General features: G+C 45.8%; 1 protein-coding gene across 1 annotated transcript in view; it reads right to left on the minus strand.

The window, feature by feature from the left end:
* Positions 1-8,135: 8,135 nt before the first annotated feature.
* LOC118966147 (low affinity immunoglobulin gamma Fc region receptor III-A-like) overlaps positions 8,136-23,524 on the minus strand; it is a 51,850-nt gene continuing 36,461 nt past the window's right edge. The window contains exons 5-6 of the mRNA XM_090185657.1: positions 12,066-12,206; positions 8,136-8,725 (exon numbers count right to left, since the gene is read on the minus strand). Coding sequence (XP_090041783.1) covers positions 8,697-8,725; positions 12,066-12,206 — 170 coding nt within the window. The 3' untranslated portion in view covers positions 8,136-8,696. The remainder of the gene's footprint in view (positions 8,726-12,065; positions 12,207-23,524) is intronic.

Genomic DNA, 23,524 nt, shown 5'->3' on the forward strand with positions numbered 1-23,524 from the left:
ACGAGCTCAGAAGATAGATGGGGGGCAACAATTCACATATGGTATCGAGGGCACAGCTGTGGGCAGAGGGAGGTCTATAGCAAGTGGCAACAGTGAGAGACTTGTTTCTGGAAAGGTGAATTTTTAGAAGTAGAAGCTCAAATTGTTTGGGTACAGACTTAGATAGTAATATAGAACTCTGCAGGCTATCTTTGCAGTGGATTGCAACACCGCCCCCTTTGGCAGTTCTATCTTGGCGGATAGTTAGCAATGGAAATTTCAAGGGTTTTTGGTGGTTTTCCTGAGCAAGATTTCAGACACGGCTAAGACATCTGGGTTGGCCGAGTGTGCTAAAGCAGTGAGTAAAACAAACTTAGGGAGGAGGCTTCTAATGTTAACATGCATGAAACCAAGGCTTTTACGGTTGTAGAAGTCAACAAATGAGAGCGCCTGGGGAATGGGAGTGGAGCTAGGCACTGCAGGACCTGGATTAACCTCCACATCACCAGAGGAACAGAGGAGAAGTAGGATAAGGGTACGGCTAAAAACTATACGAACTGGCCGTCTAGCACGTTCAGAACAGAGAGTAAAAGGAGCAGGTTTCTGGGCACGATAGCATAGATTCAAGGCATAGTGTACAGACAAAGGTAAGGTAGGATGTGAGTACATTGGAGGTAAACCTAGGTATTGAGTAATGAAGAGAGATATTTAGTCTCTGGAGATGTTTAAACCAGGTGATGTCATCGCATATGTAGGAGGTGGAACAACATGGTTGGTTAAGGCATATTGAGCAGGGCTAGAGGCTCTACAGTTAAATAAGACAGTAATCACTAACCAGGACAGTAATGGACAAGGCATATTGATATTAGAGAGAGGCATGCGTAGTCAAGTGAACATATGGGTCCAGTGAATGGTTGGGCTGGCTGGGGACACATCGATTCAGACAGTTAGCAGGCCGATGCTAACAAGCTAACAGTTAGTAGGCTGGGGCTAAACAAGCTAGCAGCTAGTAGACCGGGGCAAGCTATCAGTTAGCAGGCCAGGTTAGCAAGCACGCAGTTAGCATGGGCTAGCAGTTACAGACCGGGCAGGTAAGCTAGCAGTTAGCAGGCCAGGCCGGCAGCTAGCAGTTAGTAGACCGGGGCAAGCTAGCAGTTAGCAGGCCCGGGTTAGCAAGCAGTTAGCAGGGGGCAAGCAGTTAGCAAGGGCTAGCAGTTAGCAGACCGGTTTAGCAAGCAAGCAGTTAGCAAGGGCTGGCAATTAGCAGACCGGGGAGGCAAGTTAGCAGTTAGCAGACCGGGCCCGGCAAGCTAGCAGTTAGCCAACCGGGTTAGCAAGCAAGCAGATAGCAGGGGCTAGAAACTTAGCCTTTGGGGGACATCGTGATGGGGATAAGTCTGTTCTTGCCTCTTCGTGCGGTGACGTCGATAGACCAGTCGTGGAATTAGTAGGGTTCCAAGTAGCTCTAGGTAGCTAGCAGGCCTAGCAGGTTAGCATAACGGGCCTTCAGCGGGCGTCGCGCCTGAGGGGCCTGTTGGGAGTCCTTGGGCAGATTATGTCGGTATTCCAGTTGTAGGGGATCTGCGGGGTTCCATGCCCCGTACCGGCTGTAGAAGGGGCCCGGATATTGTAGACCAGGAGTATACTTCGGTGGTAGCACAGGAGTATACTTCGGTGGTGGCACAGGAGCCCTGGCCGGGCTAGCTTCAAGCTAATTGGTGCTTGCTCTGGGATGGAAACGCTAGCCAGGAGTCGTCATCCGGTATTGCGGTTAGCTAGTTGTGAAGACCCAGATGAAAATGGTCAATTTGCGGTAGGAATCCGGGGATTAAAATAACAGGTCCGTTATGCTCTGGTTAGAGTCACGTTGTTCGAACTGACGAGAGCTTTCCGAGCTGAAGGTGCTGACCGCTAGCAATGGTTTGCTGACTGATAGCTGGTAGTTAGCTGGCTAGCTTCAGTTGAGGGATTCCAGATCCGAAGTAAATATAAATACTTTAGGAAAAAAAAGCAGATCCACACCACATTGGGTGAGGCGGGTTGCAGGAGAGTATTTAGATTTTGAGGTTTATGGAAATATTTTAAAGGACATGCAAAAAAATTGATGCAAAACGATATATACAAGGGACACGACAGGAAAAAGACGTCTGACTGCTACGCCATCTTGGATTCGAAAACGAGATGGCAGTGCTCCATGTGTTGTATCATGATCTGTCCACTAGATGGCAATGCTCCATGTGTTGTATCCTGACTTGTCCACTAGATGGCAGTGCTCCATTTGTTGTATCCTGATGTGTCCACTAGATGGCAGTGCTCCATTTGTTGTATCCTGATTTGTCCACTATATTGCAGTGCTCCATGTGTTCTGACTTGTCCACTAGATGGCAGTGTTCCATGTGTTGTATCCTGATATGTCCACTAGATGGCAGTGTTCCATGTGTTGTATCCTGATATGTCCACTAGATGGCAGTGCTCCATGTGTTCTGACTTGTCCACTAGATGGCAGTGCTCCATGTGTTGTATCCTGATATGTCCACTAGATGGCAGTGCTCCATGTGTTCTGACTTGTCCACTAGATGGCAGTGCTCCATGTGTTGTATCCTGATCTGTCCACTAGACGGCAGTGTTCCATATGTTGTATCCTGATCTGTCCACTAGATGGCAGTGCTCCATGTGTTGTATCCTGATATGTCCACTAGATGGCAGTGTTCCATGTGTCCACTAGATGGTAGTGATACATGTGTCCACTAGATGGCAGTGTTCCATGTGTTGTAATGGTGTAATACTGAACACTGTGATACATCGATTACATTCCCTGGCTGCAGACATGAATGAAACTTTAAATCGAAGTTGTGCCTAACCACAGATCTAGGATCAGATTCCTCTACCTCCAATCCCGATGCCATGCTATCAAATCAAATAACAGTGTATTTGTCACATGCTCCGAATACAACAGGTGTCGACCTTGACCCTGAAAAGTTTACTTACAAGCCCCTAACCAACAATGTAGTTCAAGAAATAGAGTTAAGAAAATATTTACTAAATAAACTAAAGTAAAAAAGAAAATATAAAGTAACACAATAAAATTACATAACAATAACGAGGCAGGGGGTGCCGGTACCAAGTCAATATGTGGAGATACAGGTTAGACCAGGTAATTTATACTGTAGGTAGGGGTAAAGTGACTATGATATATAGATAATAAACAGTAGTACAGGTTAGACCAGGTAATTTGTACTGTAGGTAGGGGTAAAGAGACTATGATATAGATAATATACAGTAGTACAGGTTAGACCAGGTAATTTATACTGTAGGTAGGGGTAAAGTGACTATGATATATAGATAATATACAGTGGTACAGGTTAGACCAGGTAATGTATACTGTAGGTAGGGGTAAAGTGACTATGATATATAGATAATATACAGTGGTACAGGTTAGACCAGGTAATTTATACTGTAGGTAGGGGTAAAGAGACTATGATATATAGATAATATACAGTGGTACAGGTTAGACCAGGTAATTTATACTGTAGGTAGGGGTAAAGAGACTATGATATAGATAATAAACAGTAGTACAGGTTAGACCAGGTAATTTGTACTGTAGGTAGGGGTAAAGATAATATGCAGCAGTGCAAAACAAATGTAAATGTCCGGGTGGCAATTTTATAAATTTTTCAGCAGTCTTATAGCTTGGGGGTAAAAGCTGTTAAAAGAAGCCTTTTGGACCCAGACTTGGTGCTCCGGTACTGCTTGTCATGTGGTAACATGGAGAACAGTCTAAGACTTGATGACTGGAGTCTCAACCCATTTTATGGGCTTTCCTCTGACAACGGCTGGTATATAGGTCCTGGATGGCAGGAAGCTTGCTTCCCCAGTGATGTACTGCGCCATACGCACTACCCTCTGTAGTGCCTTGCTGTCGCAGGCCGATCAGCTGCCATACTAGGTAATGATGCAACCAGTCAGGATGCACCCGCTGCACTACAGCCCCGTCGATGTTAATGAGGGCCTGTTCTGCCCTACTTTTCCTGTAGTCTACGATCCTCTCCTTTGTCTTGCTCACATTGAGGGGAGCTTGTTGTCTTGGCACTATACTGCAGGTCTCTGACCTCTTCCCTATAGGCTGTCTCATCGTCGTCGGTGATCAGGCCTACCACCGTTGTGTCGTCAGCAAACTTAATGATGGTGTTGGAGACCTGCGTGGACAATCAGTTGTGGGTGAACAGGGAGTACAGGAGGGGACTAAGCATGCACCGCTGTGGGTTCCCGGGGTTGAGGATCACTAAGCTAAGGACCCGGGGACTAAACACTTCCCTCTAAAACTGGATCCTGGACTTCCTGACGGGCCACACCCAGGTGGTAAGGGTAGGCAACAACACATCTGCCACGCGCGGCACTATGGTGTTGAACACTGAGCTGTAGTCAATGAACAGCATTCTCACATAGGTGTTCATTTTGTCCAGGTGGGAAAGGGCAGTGTGGTGTGCGATTGAGATTGCGTCATCTGTGGATCTGTTGGGGCGATATTCCAATTTGGGTAGGTATAGGGTTTCCGGGATGATGGTGTTGATGTGAGCCATGACCAGCTTTTCAAAGCACTTCATGGCTACATGAGTGCTACTGGGCGGTAGTCTTTTAGGCAGGTTACCTTCGCATTCTTGGGCACAGGGACGATGGTGGTCTGCTTGAAACGTGGGTATTACAGACATGGTCAAGGAGAGGATGTACAAAAACACACAATAGCACAATTGGTTAGGGGACTGTAAAATGGCAGCCATTCTCCTCTCCTCTCTTGACACCGACAACAGTGTCTGTTCAGTGTTTATGGAAACAGTGTTGATTGTTGTGTTGTGACAAGGTAGGGGTGGTATACAGAAGATATCCCTATCTGGTAAAAGACCAAGTCCATATTATGGAAAGAACAGCTCAAATAAGCAAAAAGAAACAACAGTCCATCATTACTTGAAGACATTAAAACCTCTAGTGACTCCCCATCACGCACGAGGGAGCGTAATCGTCGACTGACACTAATTAGCATAATGCAACGGACATACATATTCCTAGAAAATATTCCTATTCATGAAAATCACAAGTGAAATATATTGAGACACAGCTTAGCCTTTTGTTAATCACCCCGTCATCTCAGATTTTCAAAATATGCTTTACAGCCAAAGCTAGACAAGCATTTGTGTAAGTTTATCGATAGCCTAGCATAGCATTTTGTCCAGCTAGCAGCAGGTAACTTGGTCACGGATATCAGAAAAGCAATCAAATTAAATCGTTTACCTTTGATGAGCTTCAGAGTTTTTCACTCACGAGACTCCCAGTTAGATAGCCAATGTTCCTTTCTTCCAAAAATATTATTTTTGTAGGCGAAATAGCTCCGTTTGTTCTTCACGTTTGGCTGAGAAATCAACCGTAAATTGCAGTCTCAAAAACGCTGAAAAATATTTCAAATTAGCTCCATAATATCGACAGAAACATGGCAAACGTTGTTTATAACAATCCTCAAGGTGTTTTTGAAATATCTATTCGATAATATATCCACCGGGACAATTAGCTTTTCAGGAGGACCGATTGGAATAATGGCTACCTCTGTATTTTACGCGAGAATCTCTCTGGGAGCATCAGGTGACCACTTGCGCAATGTCGCCCCTTACGGGTATTCTTCAACATAAATGCGTAACACTACGTCACAATGCTGTAGACACCTTGGGGAATACAGAGAAAAAGTAATCTGGTTGATAGCCCATTCACTGCTCAATAGGGACACATTGGAATGCAGCTTTCAAAACATGAGGCACTTCCGGGTGGATTTTTCTCAGGCTTTCGCCTGCAACATCAGTTCTGTTATACTCACAGACAGTTTTTTTTACAGTTTTGGAAACTTTAGAGTGATTTCTATCTCAAACTGTCAATTATATGCATATTCTAGCATCTTGTCCTGACAAAATATCCCATTCACTACGGGCATGTTATTTTTCCAAAAATGAAAATACTGCCCCCTAGTCACAAAAGGTTATTAAAGTTTTTTTATCTTAGCACCACCTGGCGCACTAGCCAAAATACAGAGGAGGGTCCTACCTATCTACCCACTACTGACCTATCTTAGCACCACCTGGCGCGCTAACCAAAATACAGGGGAGGGTCCTACCTATCTACCCACTACTTACCTATCTTAGCACCACCTGGCGCGCTAGCCAAAATACAGAGGAGGGTCCTACCTATCTACCCACTACTTACCTATCTTAGCACCGCCTGGCGCGCTAACCAAAATACAGGGGAGGGTCCGGCCAGGTCTTACCTTGTGACAGAGTACATACTACGGGTATATGTATGCCCGTAGGCCTCTTGCCTAAGCACTCCCAAGGTGCCTTCCCCCTTTGGGAACAAATGAAACGGAATAATACACACTTAAAGTGAACAATTTCGATAATCAAAAACAAAGAGTCCTATTGGCACACACATACCTCAGAAGGACCTGCTACAAAATAACTTACAGACCAACAACAAAACACAGCTCAAAACAAAGCTCTCTCTCCTAACAAAGGAACACTGGCTTTTCAAGCTGCAGAAGGAGTCCTCATTGTAATAGAAACTCTATTGGCGAGAGGGCGGGGTTAGAGCTACAATCAACAGGGAGGACCAATCAGCTGCTTGGAATCCAGAAAGCCATTTCCTGAAACGCACACATACACAAAAACTACAAACCCAAAACACAGAAACTGGGGAAAGTAACAATTGATCATATAAAATAAATGTTGTGGATTAGCTAGATAGTTGAGCAGTATGGCACAAATGACTGGGGATGTAGGTGAAACCTGGAATGGAGTATTTAGAATGCCCTGGGGGCTGTAGGGGAAACCTGGAATGGAGTATTTAGAAGATACTCAAGACCCTGGGGGCTGTAGGGGAAACCTGGAATGGAGCATTTAGAAGATACTCAAGGCCCTGGGGGCTGTAGGGGGAACCTGGAATGGAGTATTTAGAATGCCCTGGGGGCTGTAGGGGAAACCTGGAATGGAGTATTTAGAAGATACTCAAGGCCCTGGGGGCTGTAGGGGGAACCTGGAATGGAGCATTTAGAAGATACTCAAGGCCCTGGGGGCTGTAGGGGGAACCTGGAATGGAGTATTTAGAACGCCCTGGGGGCTGTAGGGGAAACCTGGAATGGAGTATTTAGAAGATACTCAAGACCCTGGGGGCTGTAGGGGGAACCTGGAATGGAGTATTTAGAAGATACTCAAGGCCCTGGGGGCTGTAGGGGGAACCTGGAATGGAGTATTTAGAAGATACTCAAGGCCCTGGGGGCTGTAGGGGGAACCTGGAATGGAGTATTTAGAAGATACTCAAGGCCCTGGGGGCTGTAGGGAAACCTGGAATGGAGCATTTAGAAGATACTCAAGGCCCTGGGGGCTGTAGGGGGAACCTGGAATGGAGTATTTAGAATGCCCTGGGGGCTGTAGGGGGAACCTGGAATGGAGCATTTAGAAGATACTCAAGACCCTGGGGGCTGTAGGGGAAACCTGGAATGGAGTATTTAGAAGATACTCAAGGCCCTGGTGGCTGTAGGGGAAACCTGGAATGGAGTATTTAGAAGATACTAAAGGCCCTGGGGGCTGTAGGGGAAACCTGGAATGGAGCATTTAGAAGATACTCAAGGCCCTGGGGGCTGTAGGGGAAACCTGGAATGGATCATTTAGAAGATACTCAAGGCCCTGGGGGCTGTAGGGGGAACCTCGAATGGAGTATTTAGAAAATACTCAAGGCCCTGGGGGCTGTAGGGAAACCTGGAATGGAGCATTTAGAAGATACTCAAGGCCCTGGGGGCTGTAGGGGACACCTGGAATGGAGCATTTAGAAGATACTCAAGGCCCTGGGGGCTGTAGGGGGAACCTGGAATGGAGCATTTAGAAGATACTCAAGGCCCTGGGGGCTGTAGGGGGAACCTGGAATGGAGCATTTAGAAGATACTCAAGGCCCTGGTGGCTGCAGGGGGAACCTGGAATGGAGCATTTAGAAGATACTCAAGGCCCTGGGGGCTGTAGGGGGAAACTGGAATGGAGCATTTAGAAGATAAATAAAGGAAGTGAATGAAATGAAAAATAAAGTGGTTGTGATGTCATTCAGAACTGATTAAAAAACAGGCTACATGATTGAGGAAAATCATTATTTTAATTCTATATGCTACCAAGACAAAAGCAATATCTTACCAGGATTATTCATTGAAAAATAATGATTTTGCACTATAAAACAAAAGCCTACATTAGTTATGTTTAAACAAAATAAAGTAAATAATTGTAATAATTGAATTCTCCTCTCCTGTATGTTTTCTATCTCTGTAACATGTAAAGGTATAACATTATACTGAACCTGTAACAATAATGCCTGAACCTCAACACCTATCAGTTGATCTGTATAGACATGAAAAGTTAAGGCATTTACAATGTATCAACCATAAGGCTATAGAGTATATGACCAGTATATGACTGATGTTGAAGGACAGCTGCTGAATGAATAATACAACACACATTATATTAAAACACATTCCAATCAGAATAATACATGTATCAGTTAATAGATCACATTTGATCAAATGCCACTATTGTTCCAGCAGGTGGAGCTACAATGTAACAACATACAGCATTGTGACTCACAGTTCTATATTAGAATTCCATGAGTTCCATTCTGATGGTTGTTATGGTGATCAGGTGATCTCAGCCTCTCTTTTCTTCAACACGATCACCTGTTCAACACAGAAGTCGTTCATCAGTGTGGCCATGTATTTACTTATCCAATACAGTAACATTTAGATATTTAAATCATATATAATGATTTACTAGTCAATACTGTGTTACTTAGAATTCAATCAAAATCTCTTCCAATGGGGGTCCTGCTTATGTCCAGTTCTCCGTTATCAATACCAGGGCAATTTACTAATTATCAATATCAGGGCATTTACCATTTATCAATACCAGGGATATTTACTATGTATCAATACCTGGGCAATTTACTCCTTGTCAATACCAGGGCAAATGACGAATTATCAATAGCAGGGCTATTTAACATTTATCAATAACAGGGGAATTAACTATTTATCAATACCAGGGCTATTTACCATTTATCAATACCAGGGCCATTTACTATTTATGAATACCAGGACTATTTACTATTTATCAATACCAGGGAGTACAGTTATCAACACTAAACATGGTTCAATCAGAGATACAGTTATCAACACTTCACAACATGGTTCAATCAGAGCTACAGTTATCACCACTTTAAACATGGTTCAATCAGAGATACAGTTATCAACACTTTACAACATGGTTCAATCAGAGATACAGTTATCAACACATTACAACATGGTTCAATCAGAGATACAGTTATCAACACTTTACAACATGGTTCAATCAGAGATACAGTTATCAACACTTTACAACATGGTTCAATCAGAGATACAGTTATCAACACATTACAACATGGTTCAATCAGAGCTACAGTTATCAACACTCTACAACATGGTTCAATCAGAGATACAGTTATCAACACTTTACAACATGGTTCAATCAGAGCTACAGTTATCAACACTTTACAACATGGTTCAATCAGAGATACAGTTATCAACACTCTACAACATGGTTCAATCAGAGATACAGTTATCAACACTTTACAACATGGTTCAATCAGAGATACAGTTATCAACACATTACAACATGGTTCAATCAGAGATACAGTTATCAACACTCTACAACATGGTTCAATCAGAGATACAGTTATCAACATGGTTCAATCAGAGATACAGTTATCAACATGGTTCTATCAGAGATACAGTTATCAGCATGGTTCAATCAGAGATACAGTTATCAACACTTTACAACATGGTTCAATCAGAGATACAGCATGGTTCAATCAGAGATACAGTTATCCACACTTTAAACATGGTTCAATCAGAGATACAGTTATCAACACTTTACAACATGGTTCAATCAGAGATACAGTTATCAACACTTTAAACATGGTTCAATCAGAGATACAGTTATCAACACTTTACAACATGGTTCAATCAGAGATACAGTTATCAACACTTTACAACATGGTTCAATCAGAGCTACAGTTATCAGTCAACATTGATAGGACCATGAGTAAGTCAACTGTGATAGGACCATTAGTCAGTCAACATTGATAGGACCATTAGTCAGTCAACATTGATAGGACCATTAGTCAGTCAACATTGATAGGACCATGAGTAAGTCAACATTGATAGGACCATTAGTCAGTCAACATTGATAGGACCATGAGTAAGTCAACATTGATAGGACCATGAGTCAGTCAACTGTGATAGGACCATTAGTCAGTCAACATTGATAGGACCATGAGTAAGTCAACATTGATAGGACCATTAGTCAGTCAACATTGATAGGACCATGAGTAAGTCAACATTGATAGGACCATTAGTCAGTCAACTGTGATAGGACCATTAGTCAGTCAACATTGATAGGACCATTAGTCAGTCAACATTGATAGGACCATGAGTAAGTCAACATTGATAGGACCATTAGTCAGTCAACATTGATAGGACCATTAGTCAGTCAACATTGATAGGACCATTAGACAGTCAACATTGATAGGACCATTAGTCAGTCAACATTGATAGGTCCATTAGTCAGTCAACATTGATAGGACCATTAGTCATACAACATTGATATGACCATTAGTCAGTCAACATTGATAGGACCATTAGTCAGTCAACATTGATATGACCATTAGTCAGTCAACATTGATATGACCATCAGTCAGTCAACATTGATAGGACCATTAGTCAGTCAACATTGATAGGACCATTAGTCAGTCAACATTGATAGGACCATTAGTCAGTCAACATTGATAGGACCATTAGTCAGTCAACATTGATAGGACCATTAGTCAGTCAACAGTGATAGGACCATTAGTCAGTCAACATTGATAGGACCATTAGTCAGTCAACATTGATAGGACCATTAGTCAGTCAACATTGATAGGACCATTAGTCAGTCAACATTGATAGGACCATTAGTCAGTCAACATTGATAGGACCATTAGTCAGTCAACATTGATAGGACCATTAGTCAGTCAACATTGATAGGACCATTAGTCAGTCAACATTGATAGGACCATTAGTCAGTCAACATTGATAGGACCATTAGTCAGTCAACATTGATAGGACCATTAGTCAGTCAACAGTGATAGGACCATTAGTCAGTCAACATTGATAGGACCAAAGAGTTAATCAATGTGATTTTTCCATAAATAGACAAGTATTTTCCTCTCCATGGTTGCAGAATTGTTTCTATTTTTGTTAACTATCGATTTAAATGAATTGTGGTCAGTTAATTTAATTTTTGTAGGTGTGAATACCAAGTATGTCTACTTCACCATCCACCCATTTTATTGGTAAACTACAAGGTGGTGTAAACACTGTATTTTAATGATCCAATACATAATACGATACAATACATACAATATAATACATACTTGTCATAATTAGGTTTTAGTCCAGAGAGGCTAGAAAAGTGACCAAGATCTTCAATGAGACTGTGCAGGGATCCAGATTGGGGACTAGACTCATCAACATACATTGAGACTCTGCAGGGATCCAGACTAGAGTCATCAACATACATTGAGACTCTGCAGGGATCCAGCCTAGAGTCATCAACATACATTGAGACTCTGCAGGGATCCAGACTCATCAACATACATTGAGACTCTGCAGGGATCCAGACTAGACTCATCAACATACATTGAGACTCTGCAGGGATCCAGACTAGACTCATAAACATACATTGAGACTCTGCAGGGATCCAGACTAGACTCATCAACATACATTGAGACTCTGCAGGGATCCATTCTAGACTCATCAACATACATTGAGACTCTGCAGGGATCCAGACTAGACTCATCAACATGCATTGCCACTTTTGTTTTTCCCCCTGGATTTCCCTTGTTGTTCTTGTTGGATCTAATTTTAATAGCCAGCATTTCAATGGCCATAATAATATAATTCTGATTTACAAATGAGGCAATCCTGTATAAACTCAGGATCTCACCTTGAGCACTGCTCCTGCAGCCTTTCACCAGCAGTATGATGGTCACCAGCAGGTAGGGAGACCCCACCAGTAGACTACACAGCAGCCTGGGTAGAGACATGGACAACACTGGGACTGCTGGAGATGGAATGGGAGTTGGAACTGCAGTTGGAGAAAGAAAACAATTTAACACTGGAGATGGTGCTGGGCAGAGAGATGGACAACACTGGAGATGGTGCTGGGCAGAGACATGGACAACACTGGGATGGTGCTGGGCAGAGAGATGGACAACACTGGGATGGTGCTGGGCAGAGACATGGACAACACTGGGATGGTGCTGGGCAGAGAGATGGACAACACTGGGATGGTGCTGGGCAGAGAGATGGACAACACTGGGATGGTGCTGGGTAGAGACATGGACAACACTGGAGATGGTGCTGGTAGAGACATGGACAACACTGGAGATGGTGCTGGTAGAGACATGGACAACACTGGAGATGGTGCTGGTAGAGACATGGACAACACTGGAGATGGTGCTGGTAGAGACATGGACAACACTGGGATGGTGCTGGGCAGAGACATGGACAACACTGGAGATGGTGCTGGGCAGAGACATGGACAACACTGGAGATGGTGCTGGTAGAGACATGGACAACACTGGGATGGTGCTGGGCAGAGACATGGACAACACTGGAGATGGTGCTGGGCAGAGAGATGGACAACACTGGGATGGTGCTGGGCAGAGAGATGGACAACAATGGGATGGTGCTGGGCAGAGACATGGACAACACTGGGATGATGCTGGCCAGAGACATGGACAACACTGGGATGGTGCTGGGCAGAGACATGGACAACAATGGGATGGTGCTGGGCAGAGACATGGACAACACTGGGATGGTGCTGGGCAGAGACATGGACAACACTGGGATGGTGCTGGGCAGAGACATGGACAACACTGGAGATGGTGCTGGGCAGAGATGGACAACACTGGGATGGTGCTGGGCAAAGACATGGACAACACTGGGATGTTGCTGGGCAGAGAGATGGACAACACTGGGATGTTGCTGGGCAGAGACATGGACAACACTGGAGATGGTGCTGGAGAGAGACATGGACAACACTGGAGATGGTGCTGGAGAGAGACATAGACAACACTGGGATGGTGCTGGGCAGAGACATGGACAACAGTGGAGATGATGCTGGTAGAGACATGGACAACACTGGAGATGGTATTGGTAGAGACATGGACAACACTGGGATGGTGCTGGGCAGAGACATGGACAACACTGGGATGGTGCTGGGTAGAGACATGGACAACACTGGGATGGTGCTGGGTAGAGACATGGACAACACTGGGATGGTGCTGGAGAGAGACATGGACAACACTGGGGATGGTGCTGGGCAGAGAGATGGACAACACTGGGATGGTGCTGGGCAAAGACATGGACAACACTGGGATGTTGCTGGGCAGAGAGATGGACAACACTGGGATGGTGCTGGGCAGAGACATGGACAACACTGGAGATGGTGCTGGAGAGAGACATGGACAACACTGGAGATGGTGCTGGAGAGAGACATAGACAACACTGGGATGGTGCTGGGCAGAGACATGGACAACAGTGGAGATGGTGCTGGGGGGAGACATGGACAACACTGGGATGGTGCTGGGGGGAGACATGGACAACACTGGGATGGTGCTGGGCAGAGACATGGACAACACTGGGACTGCTGGAGATGGAATGGGAGTTGGAACTGCAGTTGGAGGAAGATTGAATAAACCCCCAGTGCAATCAGCTAACATGCAATCAATGGAAAATAAAATTGACGACCTACGAGGAAGATGAAACTACCAACGGGACATTAAAACTGTAATATCTCATGCTTCATTGAGTCGTGGCTGAACGACGACATGACCAACATACAGCGGGATGGTTATACGCTGTATCAGCAGGATAGAACAGCAGAGTCTGGTAAGACAAGGGGGGAGGGGTCGGACTATGTATATTTGTAAACAACAGCTGGTGTACGATATCTAAGGAAGTCTCGAGGTTTTGCTCGCCTGAGGTAGAGTATCTCATGATAAGCTGTAGACCACACTATCTACCTAGAGAGTTTACATCTGTATCTGTCTACATACCAGCACAGACCGATGCACTAAGACCACACTCAATGACTTGTATTACACCATAAGCAAAGAATATGCTCATCCAGAGGCGGCACTCCTAGTGGCCGGGGACTTTAATGCAGGGAAACTTAAATCTGTTTTACCTAATTTCTATCAGCATGTTAAATGTGCAACCAGAGGGGAAAAAACTCTAGACTACCTTTACTCCACACACAGAGACGCGTATAAAGCTCTCCCTCGCCCTCCATTTGGCAAATCTGACCATAATTCTATCCTCCTGACTCCTGCTTACAAGCAAAAATTAAAGCAGGAAGCACCAGTGACATGGTCAATAAAAAAGTGGTCAGATGAAGCAGATGCTAAGCCACAGGACGTTTTTGCTAGCACAGACTGGAATATGTTCCCGGGATTCTTCCGATGGCATTGAGGAGTACACCACATCAGTCATTGGCTTCATCAATAAGTGCATCGAGGACGTCGTCGTCACAGTGACTGTACATACATAACCCAACCAGAAGCCATATAGGCAACATTCGCACTCAGCTAAAGGGTAGAGCTGCCGCTTTCAAGGAGCGGGACTCTAACCCGGAAGCTTATAAGAACTCCCTCTATGCCCTCCGACAAACCATTAAACAGGCAAAGCAACAATACAGGACTAAGATCGAATCTGTACTACACCATCTCCTACGCTCGTAGGATGTGGCAGGGCTTGATAACCATTACAGAGGGCAGCACTGCCGAGAGCTGCCCAGTGACACGAGCCAACCAGACGAGCTAAATCACTTCTATGCTCACTTCAAGGCAAATAGCACTGAAACCCACATGAGAGCACCAGCCGTTCCGGATGACTGTGTGATCACACTCTCCTTAGCCGATGTGAGTAAGACCTTCAAACAGGTCAACATTCACAAAGCCGCAGGGCCAGACAGATTACCAGGACGTGTACTGCGAGCATGCGCTGACCAACTGGCAAGTGTCTTCACTGACATTTTCATCCTCTCCCTGTCCGAGTCTGTAATACCAGCATGTTTTAAGCAGACCACCGTAGTCCCTGTGCCCAAGATCACTAATGTAACCTGCCTAAATGACTACGGGGCGGCAGGGTAGCCTAGTGGTTAGAACTAGGCTACCCGAAAGGTTGCAAGTTCGAATCCCCGAGCTGACAAGGTACAAATCTGTGGTTCTGTCCCTGAACAGGCAGTTAACCCACTGTTCCTAGGCCGTCATTCAAAATAAGAATTTGTTCTTAACTGACTTGCCTAGTTAAATAAAGGTAAAATTAAAAATTAAAAAACAGACCCGTAGCACTCACGTCTGTAGCCATGGAGTGCTTTGAAAGGCTAGTGGCTCACATCAACACCATTATCCCAGAAACCCTAGACCCACTCCAATTTGCATACCACCCAAACAGATCAACAGATGATGCAATCTCTATTGCACTCCACACTGCCCTTTCCCACCTGAACAAAAGGAACACCTATGCGAGAATGCTATTCATTGACTACAGCTCCGCGTTCAATACCATAGTGTCCTCAAAGCTCATCACTAAGCTAAGGACCCTAGGACTAAACACCTCCCTCTGCAAATGGATCCTGGACTTCCTGACGGGCAGCCCCCAGGTGGTAAGGTTAGGTAACAACACATTTTCCACGCTGATCCTCAACACAGGGGCCCCTCAGGGGTGCGTGCTCAGTCTCCTCCTGTACTCACTATACATTCATGACCACACGGCCAGGCACGACTTCAACACCAACATTAAGTTTGCCGATGACACAACAGTGGTAGGCTTGATCACCGACAATGACGAGACATCCTAGGGAGGAGGTCAGAGACCTGGCCATGTGGTGCCAGGACAACAAACTCTCCCTCAACGTGAACAAGACAAAGGAGATGATTGTGGACTACAGGAAAAGAGGACCGAGCACGCCCTCATTCTCATTGAAAGGGATGTAGTGGAGCAGGTCGAGAGCTTCAAGTGTCAACATAACAAAAAAAATAACATGGTCCAAGCACACCAAGATAGTCATGAAGAGGGCCCAACAAAACCTATTCCCACTCAGGTGATTTGGCATGGGTCCTCAGATCCTAAAAAGGTTCTACAGCTTCACCACCGAGAGCATGGTTGCATCACTGCAACTGCTCGGCATCTGACCGTAAGGACTCTGTACCGGTACCCCATGTATATAGCCTCCACATTGACTCTGTACCGGTACCCCCTGTATATAGCCTCCACATTGACTCTGTACCGGTATTCCCTGTATATAGACTCCACATTGACTCTGTACCGGTATCCCCTGTATATAGCCTCCACGTTGACTCTGTACCGGTATCCCCTGTATATAGCCTCCACACTGACTCTGTACCGGTACACCCTGTATATAGCCTCCACATTGACTCTGTACTGGTACCCCCTCCCCTGTATATAGCCTCCACATTGACTCTGTACCATAATAACCTGTTTATAGCCTCCACATTGACTCTGTACCAGTACCCCCTGTATATAGCCTCCACATTGACTCTGTACTGGTACCCCTCCCCTGTATATAGCCTCCACATTGACTCTGTACCGGTATCCCCTGTATATAGCCTCCACACTGACTCTGTACCGGTACCCCCTGTATATAGCCTCCACATTGACTCTGTACCGGTATTCCCTGTATATAGACTCCACATTGACTCTGTACCGGTATCCCCTGTATATAGCCTCCACGTTGACTCTGTACCGGTATCCCCTGTATATAGCCTCCACACTGACTCTGTACCGGTACACCCTGTATATAGCCTCCACATTGACTCTGTACTGGTACCCCCTCCACTGTATATAGCCTCCACATTGACTCTGTACCATAATAACCTGTATATAGCCTCCACATTGACTCTGTACCAGTACCCCCTGTATATAGCCTCCACATTGACTCTGTACCGGTACCCGATGTATATAGCCTCCACATTGACTCTGTACCGGAACCCCCTGTATATAGCCTCCACATTGACTCTATACTGGTTCCCCCTGTTTATAGTATCCACATTGACTCTGTACTGGTACCCCCTGTATATAGCCTCCAAAATGACTCTGTACCGGTACCCCCTGTATATAGCCTCCTTATTGACTCTGTACCGGTACCCCTGTATATAGCCTCCACATTGACTCTGTACCAGTACCCCCTGTATATAGCCTCCACATTGACTCTGTACCGGTACCCCCTGTATATAGCCTCCACATTGACTCTGTACCGGTACCCCCTGTATATAGCCTCCACATTGACTCTGTACCATAATAACCTCTATAAAGCCTCCACATTGACTCTGTACCAGTACCCCCTGTATATAGCCTCCACATTGACTCTGTACTGGTACCCCTCCCCTGTATATAGCCTCCACATTGACTCTGTACCGGTATCCCCTGTATATAGCCTCCACGTTGACTCTGTACCGGTATCCCCTGTATATAGCCTCCACACTGACTCTGTACCGGTACACCCTGTATATAGCCTCCACATTGACTCTGTACTGGTACCCCCTCCCCTGTATATAGCCTCCACATTGACTCTGTACCATAATAACCTGTATATAGCCTCCACATTGACTCTGTACCAGTACCCCCTGTATATAGCCTCCACATTGACTCTGTACCGGTACAAGATGTATATAGCCTCCACATTGACTCTGTACCGGAACCCCCTGTATATAGTATCCACATTGACTCTGTACTGGTACCCCCTGTATATAGCCTCCAAAATGACTCTGTACCGGTACCCCCTGTATATAGCATCCTTATTGACTCTGTACCGGTACCCCCTGTATATAGCCTCCACATTGACTCTGTACCAGTACCCCCTGTATATAGCCTCCACATTGACTCTGTACCGGTACCCCCTGTATATAGCCTCCACATTGACTCTGTACCGGTACCCCCTGTATATAGCCTCCACATTGACTCTGTACCATAATAACCTCTATAAAGCCTCCACATTGACTCTGTACCGGTACCCCCTGTATATAGCCTCCATATTGACTCTGTACCGGTACCCCCTGTATATAGTCTCCACACTGTCTGTGTACCGGTACCAACCTGTATATAGCCTCCACATTGACTCTGTACCAGTACCAACATGTATATAGTCTCCACATTTACTCTGTAACAGTACCCCCTGTATATAGCCTCCACATTGACTCTGTACCGGTACCCCCTGTATATAGCCTCCACATTGACTCTGTATCGGTACCCCCTGTATATAGCCTCCACATTGTCTCTGTACCGGTACCCCCTGTATATAGCCTCCACATTGTCTCTGTACCGGTACCCCCTGTATATAGCCTCCAAATTCACTCTGTACCGGTACCCCCTGTATATAGCCTCCACATTGTCTCTGTACCAGTACCCCCTGTATATAGCCTCCACACTGACTCTGTAACGGTACCCCCCTGTATATAGCCTCCACATTGACTCTGTACCGGTACCCCCTGTATGTAGTCTTCACATTGACTCTGTACTGTAACACCCTGTATATAGCCTCCACACTGACTCTGTACCGGTACCCCCTGTATATAGCCTCCACATTGACTCTGTACCGGTACCCCCTGTATATAGCTTCCACATTGACTCTGTACTGGTACCCCCTGTATATAGCCTCCATATTGACTCTGTACCGGTACCCCCTGTATATAGCCTCCACATTGACTCTTTACCGGTACCCCCTGTATATAGCTTCCACATTGACTCTGTACTGGTACCCTTGTATATAGTCTCCACATTTACTCTGTAACAGTACCCCCTGTATATAGCCTCCACATTGACTCTGTACCGGTACCCCCTGTATATAGCCTCCACATTGACTCTGTATCGGTACCCCCTGTATATAGCCTCCACATTGTCTCTGTACCGGTACCCCCTGTATATAGCCTCCACATTGTCTCTGTACCAGTACCCCCTGTATATAGCCTCCACACTGACTCTGTACCGGTACCCCCCTGTATATAGCCTCCACATTGACTCTGTACCGGTACCCCCTGTATGTAGTCTTCACATTGACTCTGTACTGTAACACCCTGTATATAGCCTCCACACTGACTCTGTACCGGTACCCCCTGTATATAGCCTCCACATTGAATCTGTACCGGTACCCCCTGTATATAGCTTCCACATTGACTCTGTACTGGTACCCCCTGTATATAGCCTCCATATTGACTCTGTACCGGTACCCCCTGTATATAGCCTCCACATTGACTCTGTACCGGTACCCCCTGTATATAGCTTCCACATTGACTCTGTACTGGTACCCTTGTATATAGCCTCCACATTGACTCTGTACCGGTACCCCCTGTATATAGCCTCCACAATGACTCTGTACCGGTACCCCATGTATATAGCCTCCACATTGACTCTGTACTGTAATACCCTTTATATAGCCTCCACAATGACTCTGTACCAGTACCAACCTGTATATAGCCTCCACATTGACTCTGTACCAGTACCAACCTGTATATAGCCTCCACATTGACTCAGTACCAGTACCCCCTGTATATAGCTTCCACATTGACTCTGTACTGGTACCCCCTGTATATAGCCTCCACATTGCCTCTGTACCGGTACCCCCTGTATATAGCCTCCACACTGACTCTGTACCGGTACCCCCTGTATATAGCCTCCACATTGAATCTGTACCGGTACCCCCTGTATATAGCTTCCACATTGACTCTGTACTGGTACCCCCTGTATATAGTCTCCACATTGACTCTGTACCGGTACCCCCTGTATATAGCCTCCACATTGACTCTGTACCAGTACCCCCTGTATATAGCCTCCACATTAACTCTGTACAGGTACCCCCTGTATATAGTCTCCACATTGACTCTGTACTGGTACCCCCTGTATATAGCCTCCACATTGACTCTGTACCAGTACCCCCTGTATATAGCCTCCACAATGACTCTGTACCGGTACCAACCTGTACATAGCCTCCACATTGACTCTGTACCAGTAACCCCTGTATATAGCTTCCACATTGACTCTGTACCGGTACCCCCTGCATATAGCCTCCACATTGACTCTGTACCGGTACCCCCTGTATATTGCCTCCACATTGCCTCTGTACCGGTACCCCCTGTATATAGCCTCCACATTGACTCTGTACCGGTACCCCATGTATATAGCCTCCACATTGACTCTGTACTGTAATACCCTGTATATAGCCTCCACATTGACTCTGTACCGGTACCCCCTGTATATAGCCTCCACCTTGACTCTGTACCAGTACCCCCTGTATATAGCCTCCACATTGACTCTGTACCGGTACCCCCTGTATATAGCCTCCACATTGACTCTGTACCGGTACCCCCTGTATATAGCCTCCACATTGACTCTGTACCGGTACCCCCTGTATATAGCCTCCACATTGACTCTGTACCGGTACCCCCTGTATATAGCCTCCACATTGACTCTGTACCGGTACCCCCTGTATATAGCTTCCACATTGACTCTGTACCGGTACACTTGTATATAGCCTCCACCTTGACTCTGTACCAGTACCCCCTGTATATAGCCTCCACATTGACTCTGTACCGGTACCCCCTGTATATAGCCTCCACATTGACTCTGTACCGGTACCCCCTGTATATAGCCTCCACATTGACTCTGTACCGGTACCCCCTGTATATAGCCTCCACATTGACTCTGTACCGGTACCCCCTGTATATAGCCTCCTTATTGACTCTGTACCGGTACCCCCTGTATATAGCCTCCACATTGACTCTGTACCGTACTACCCTGTATATAGCCTCCACATTGACTCTGTACCGGTACCCCCTGTATATAGCCTCCACATTGACTAACTACCGTAATACCCTGTATATAGCCTCCACATTGACTCTGTACTGGTACCCCTTGTATAAAGCCTCCACATTGACTCTGTACCGGTACCCCCTGTATATAGCCTCCACAATGACTCTGTACCGGTACCCCTGTATATAGCCTACACATTGACTCTGTACCAGTACCTGATGTATATAGCCTCCACATTGACTCTGTACCAGTACCCCCTGTATATAGCCTCCACATTGACTCTGTACCGGTACCCCCTGTATATAGCCTCCACATTGACTTTGTACCAGTACCCCCTGTATATAGCCTCCACATTGACTCTGTACCGTAATACCCTGTATATAGCCTCCACATTGACTCTGTACTGGTACCCCCTGTATATAGCCTCCACATTGACTCTGTACCGGTACCCCCTGTATATAGCCTCCACATTGACTCTGTACCGTAATACCCTGTATATAGCCTCCACATTGACTCTGTACTGGTACCCCCTGTATATAGCCTCCACAATGACTCTGTACTGTAATACCCTGTATATAGCCTCCACATTGACTCTGTACCGGTACCCCATGTATATAGCCTCCACATTGACTCTGTACTGTAATACCCTGTATATAGCCTCCACATTGACTCTGTACCGGTACCCCCTGTATATAGCCTCCACATTGCCTCTGTACCGGTACCCCCTGTATATAGCCTCCACATTGACTCTGTACCAGTACCAACCTGTATATAGTCTCCACATTGACTCTGTACCGGTACACTTGTATATAGCCTCCACATTGTCGTCTCTGTACCGGTACCCCATGTATATAGCCTCCACATTGCCTCTGTACCGGTACCCCCTGTATATAGCCTCCACATTGACTCTGTACCAGTACCAACCTGTATATAGCTTCCACATTGACTCTGTACCGGTACACTTGTATATAGCCTCCACATTGTCGTCTCTGTACCGGTACCCCATGTATATAGCCTCCTTATTGACTCTGTACCGGTACCCCCTGTATATAGCCTCCACATTGACTCTGTACCGTACTACCCTGTATATAGCCTCCACATTGACTCTGTACCGGTACCCCCTGTATATAGCCTCCACATTGACTAACTACCGTAATACCCTGTATATAGCCTCCACATTGACTCTGTACCGGTACCCCATGTATATAGCCTCCACATTGACTCTGTACTGTAATACCCTGTATATAGCCTCCACATTGACTCTGTACCGGTACCCCCTGTATATAGCCTCCACCTTGACTCTGTACCAGTACCCCCTGTATATAGCCTCCACATTGACTCTGTACCGGTACCCCCTGTATATAGCCTCCACATTGACTCTGTACCGGTACCCCCTGTATATAGCCTCCACATTGACTCTGTACCGGTACCCCCTGTATATAGCCTCCACATTGACTCTGTACCGGTACCCCCTGTATATAGCCTCCACATTGACTCTGTACCGGTACCCCCTGTATATAGCTTCCACATTGACTCTGTACCGGTACACTTGTATATAGCCTCCACCTTGACTCTGTACCAGTACCCCCTGTATATAGCCTCCATATTGACTCTGTACCGGTACCCCCTGTATATAGCCTCCACATTGACTCTGTACCGGTACCCCCTGTATATAGCCTCCACATTGACTCTGTACCGGTACCCCCTGTATATAGCCTCCACATTGACTCTGTACCGGTACCCCCTGTATATAGCCTCCTTATTGACTCTGTACCGGTACCCCCTGTATATAGCCTCCACATTGACTCTGTACCGTACTACCCTGTATATAGCCTCCACATTGACTCTGTACCGGTACCCCCTGTATATAGCCTCCACATTGACTAACTACCGTAATACCCTGTATATAGCCTCCACATTGACTCTGTACTGGTACCCCTTGTATAAAGCCTCCACATTGACTCTGTACCGGTACCCCCTGTATATAGCCTCCACAATGACTCTGTACCGGTACCCCTGTATATAGCCTCCACATTGACTCTGTACCAGTACCTGATGTATATAGCCTCCACATTGACTCTGTACCAGTACCCCCTGTATATAGCCTCCACATTGACTCTGTACCGGTACCCCCTGTATATAGCCTCCACATTGACTTTGTACCAGTACCCCCTGTATATAGCCTCCACATTGACTCTGTACCGTAATACCCTGTATATAGCCTCCACATTGACTCTGTACTGGTACCCCCTGTATATAGCCTCCACATTGACTCTGTACCGGTACCCCCTGTATATAGCCTCCACATTGACTCTGTACCGTAATACCCTGTATATAGCCTCCACATTGACTCTGTACTGGTACCCCCTGTATATAGCCTCCACAATGACTCTGTACTGTAATACCCTGTATATAGCCTCCACATTGACTCTGTACCGGTACCCCATGTATATAGCCTCCACATTGACTCTGTACTGTAATACCCTGTATATAGCCTCCACATTGACTCTGTACCGGTACCCCCTGTATATAGCCTCCACATTGCCTCTGTACCGGTACCCCCTGTATATAGCC

Source organism: Oncorhynchus mykiss, chromosome 9 (genome assembly GCF_057628025.1).
Source record: "Oncorhynchus mykiss isolate SJ-2025 chromosome 9, ASM5762802v1, whole genome shotgun sequence".
Taxonomy (NCBI): Eukaryota; Metazoa; Chordata; class Actinopteri; order Salmoniformes; family Salmonidae; genus Oncorhynchus; species Oncorhynchus mykiss.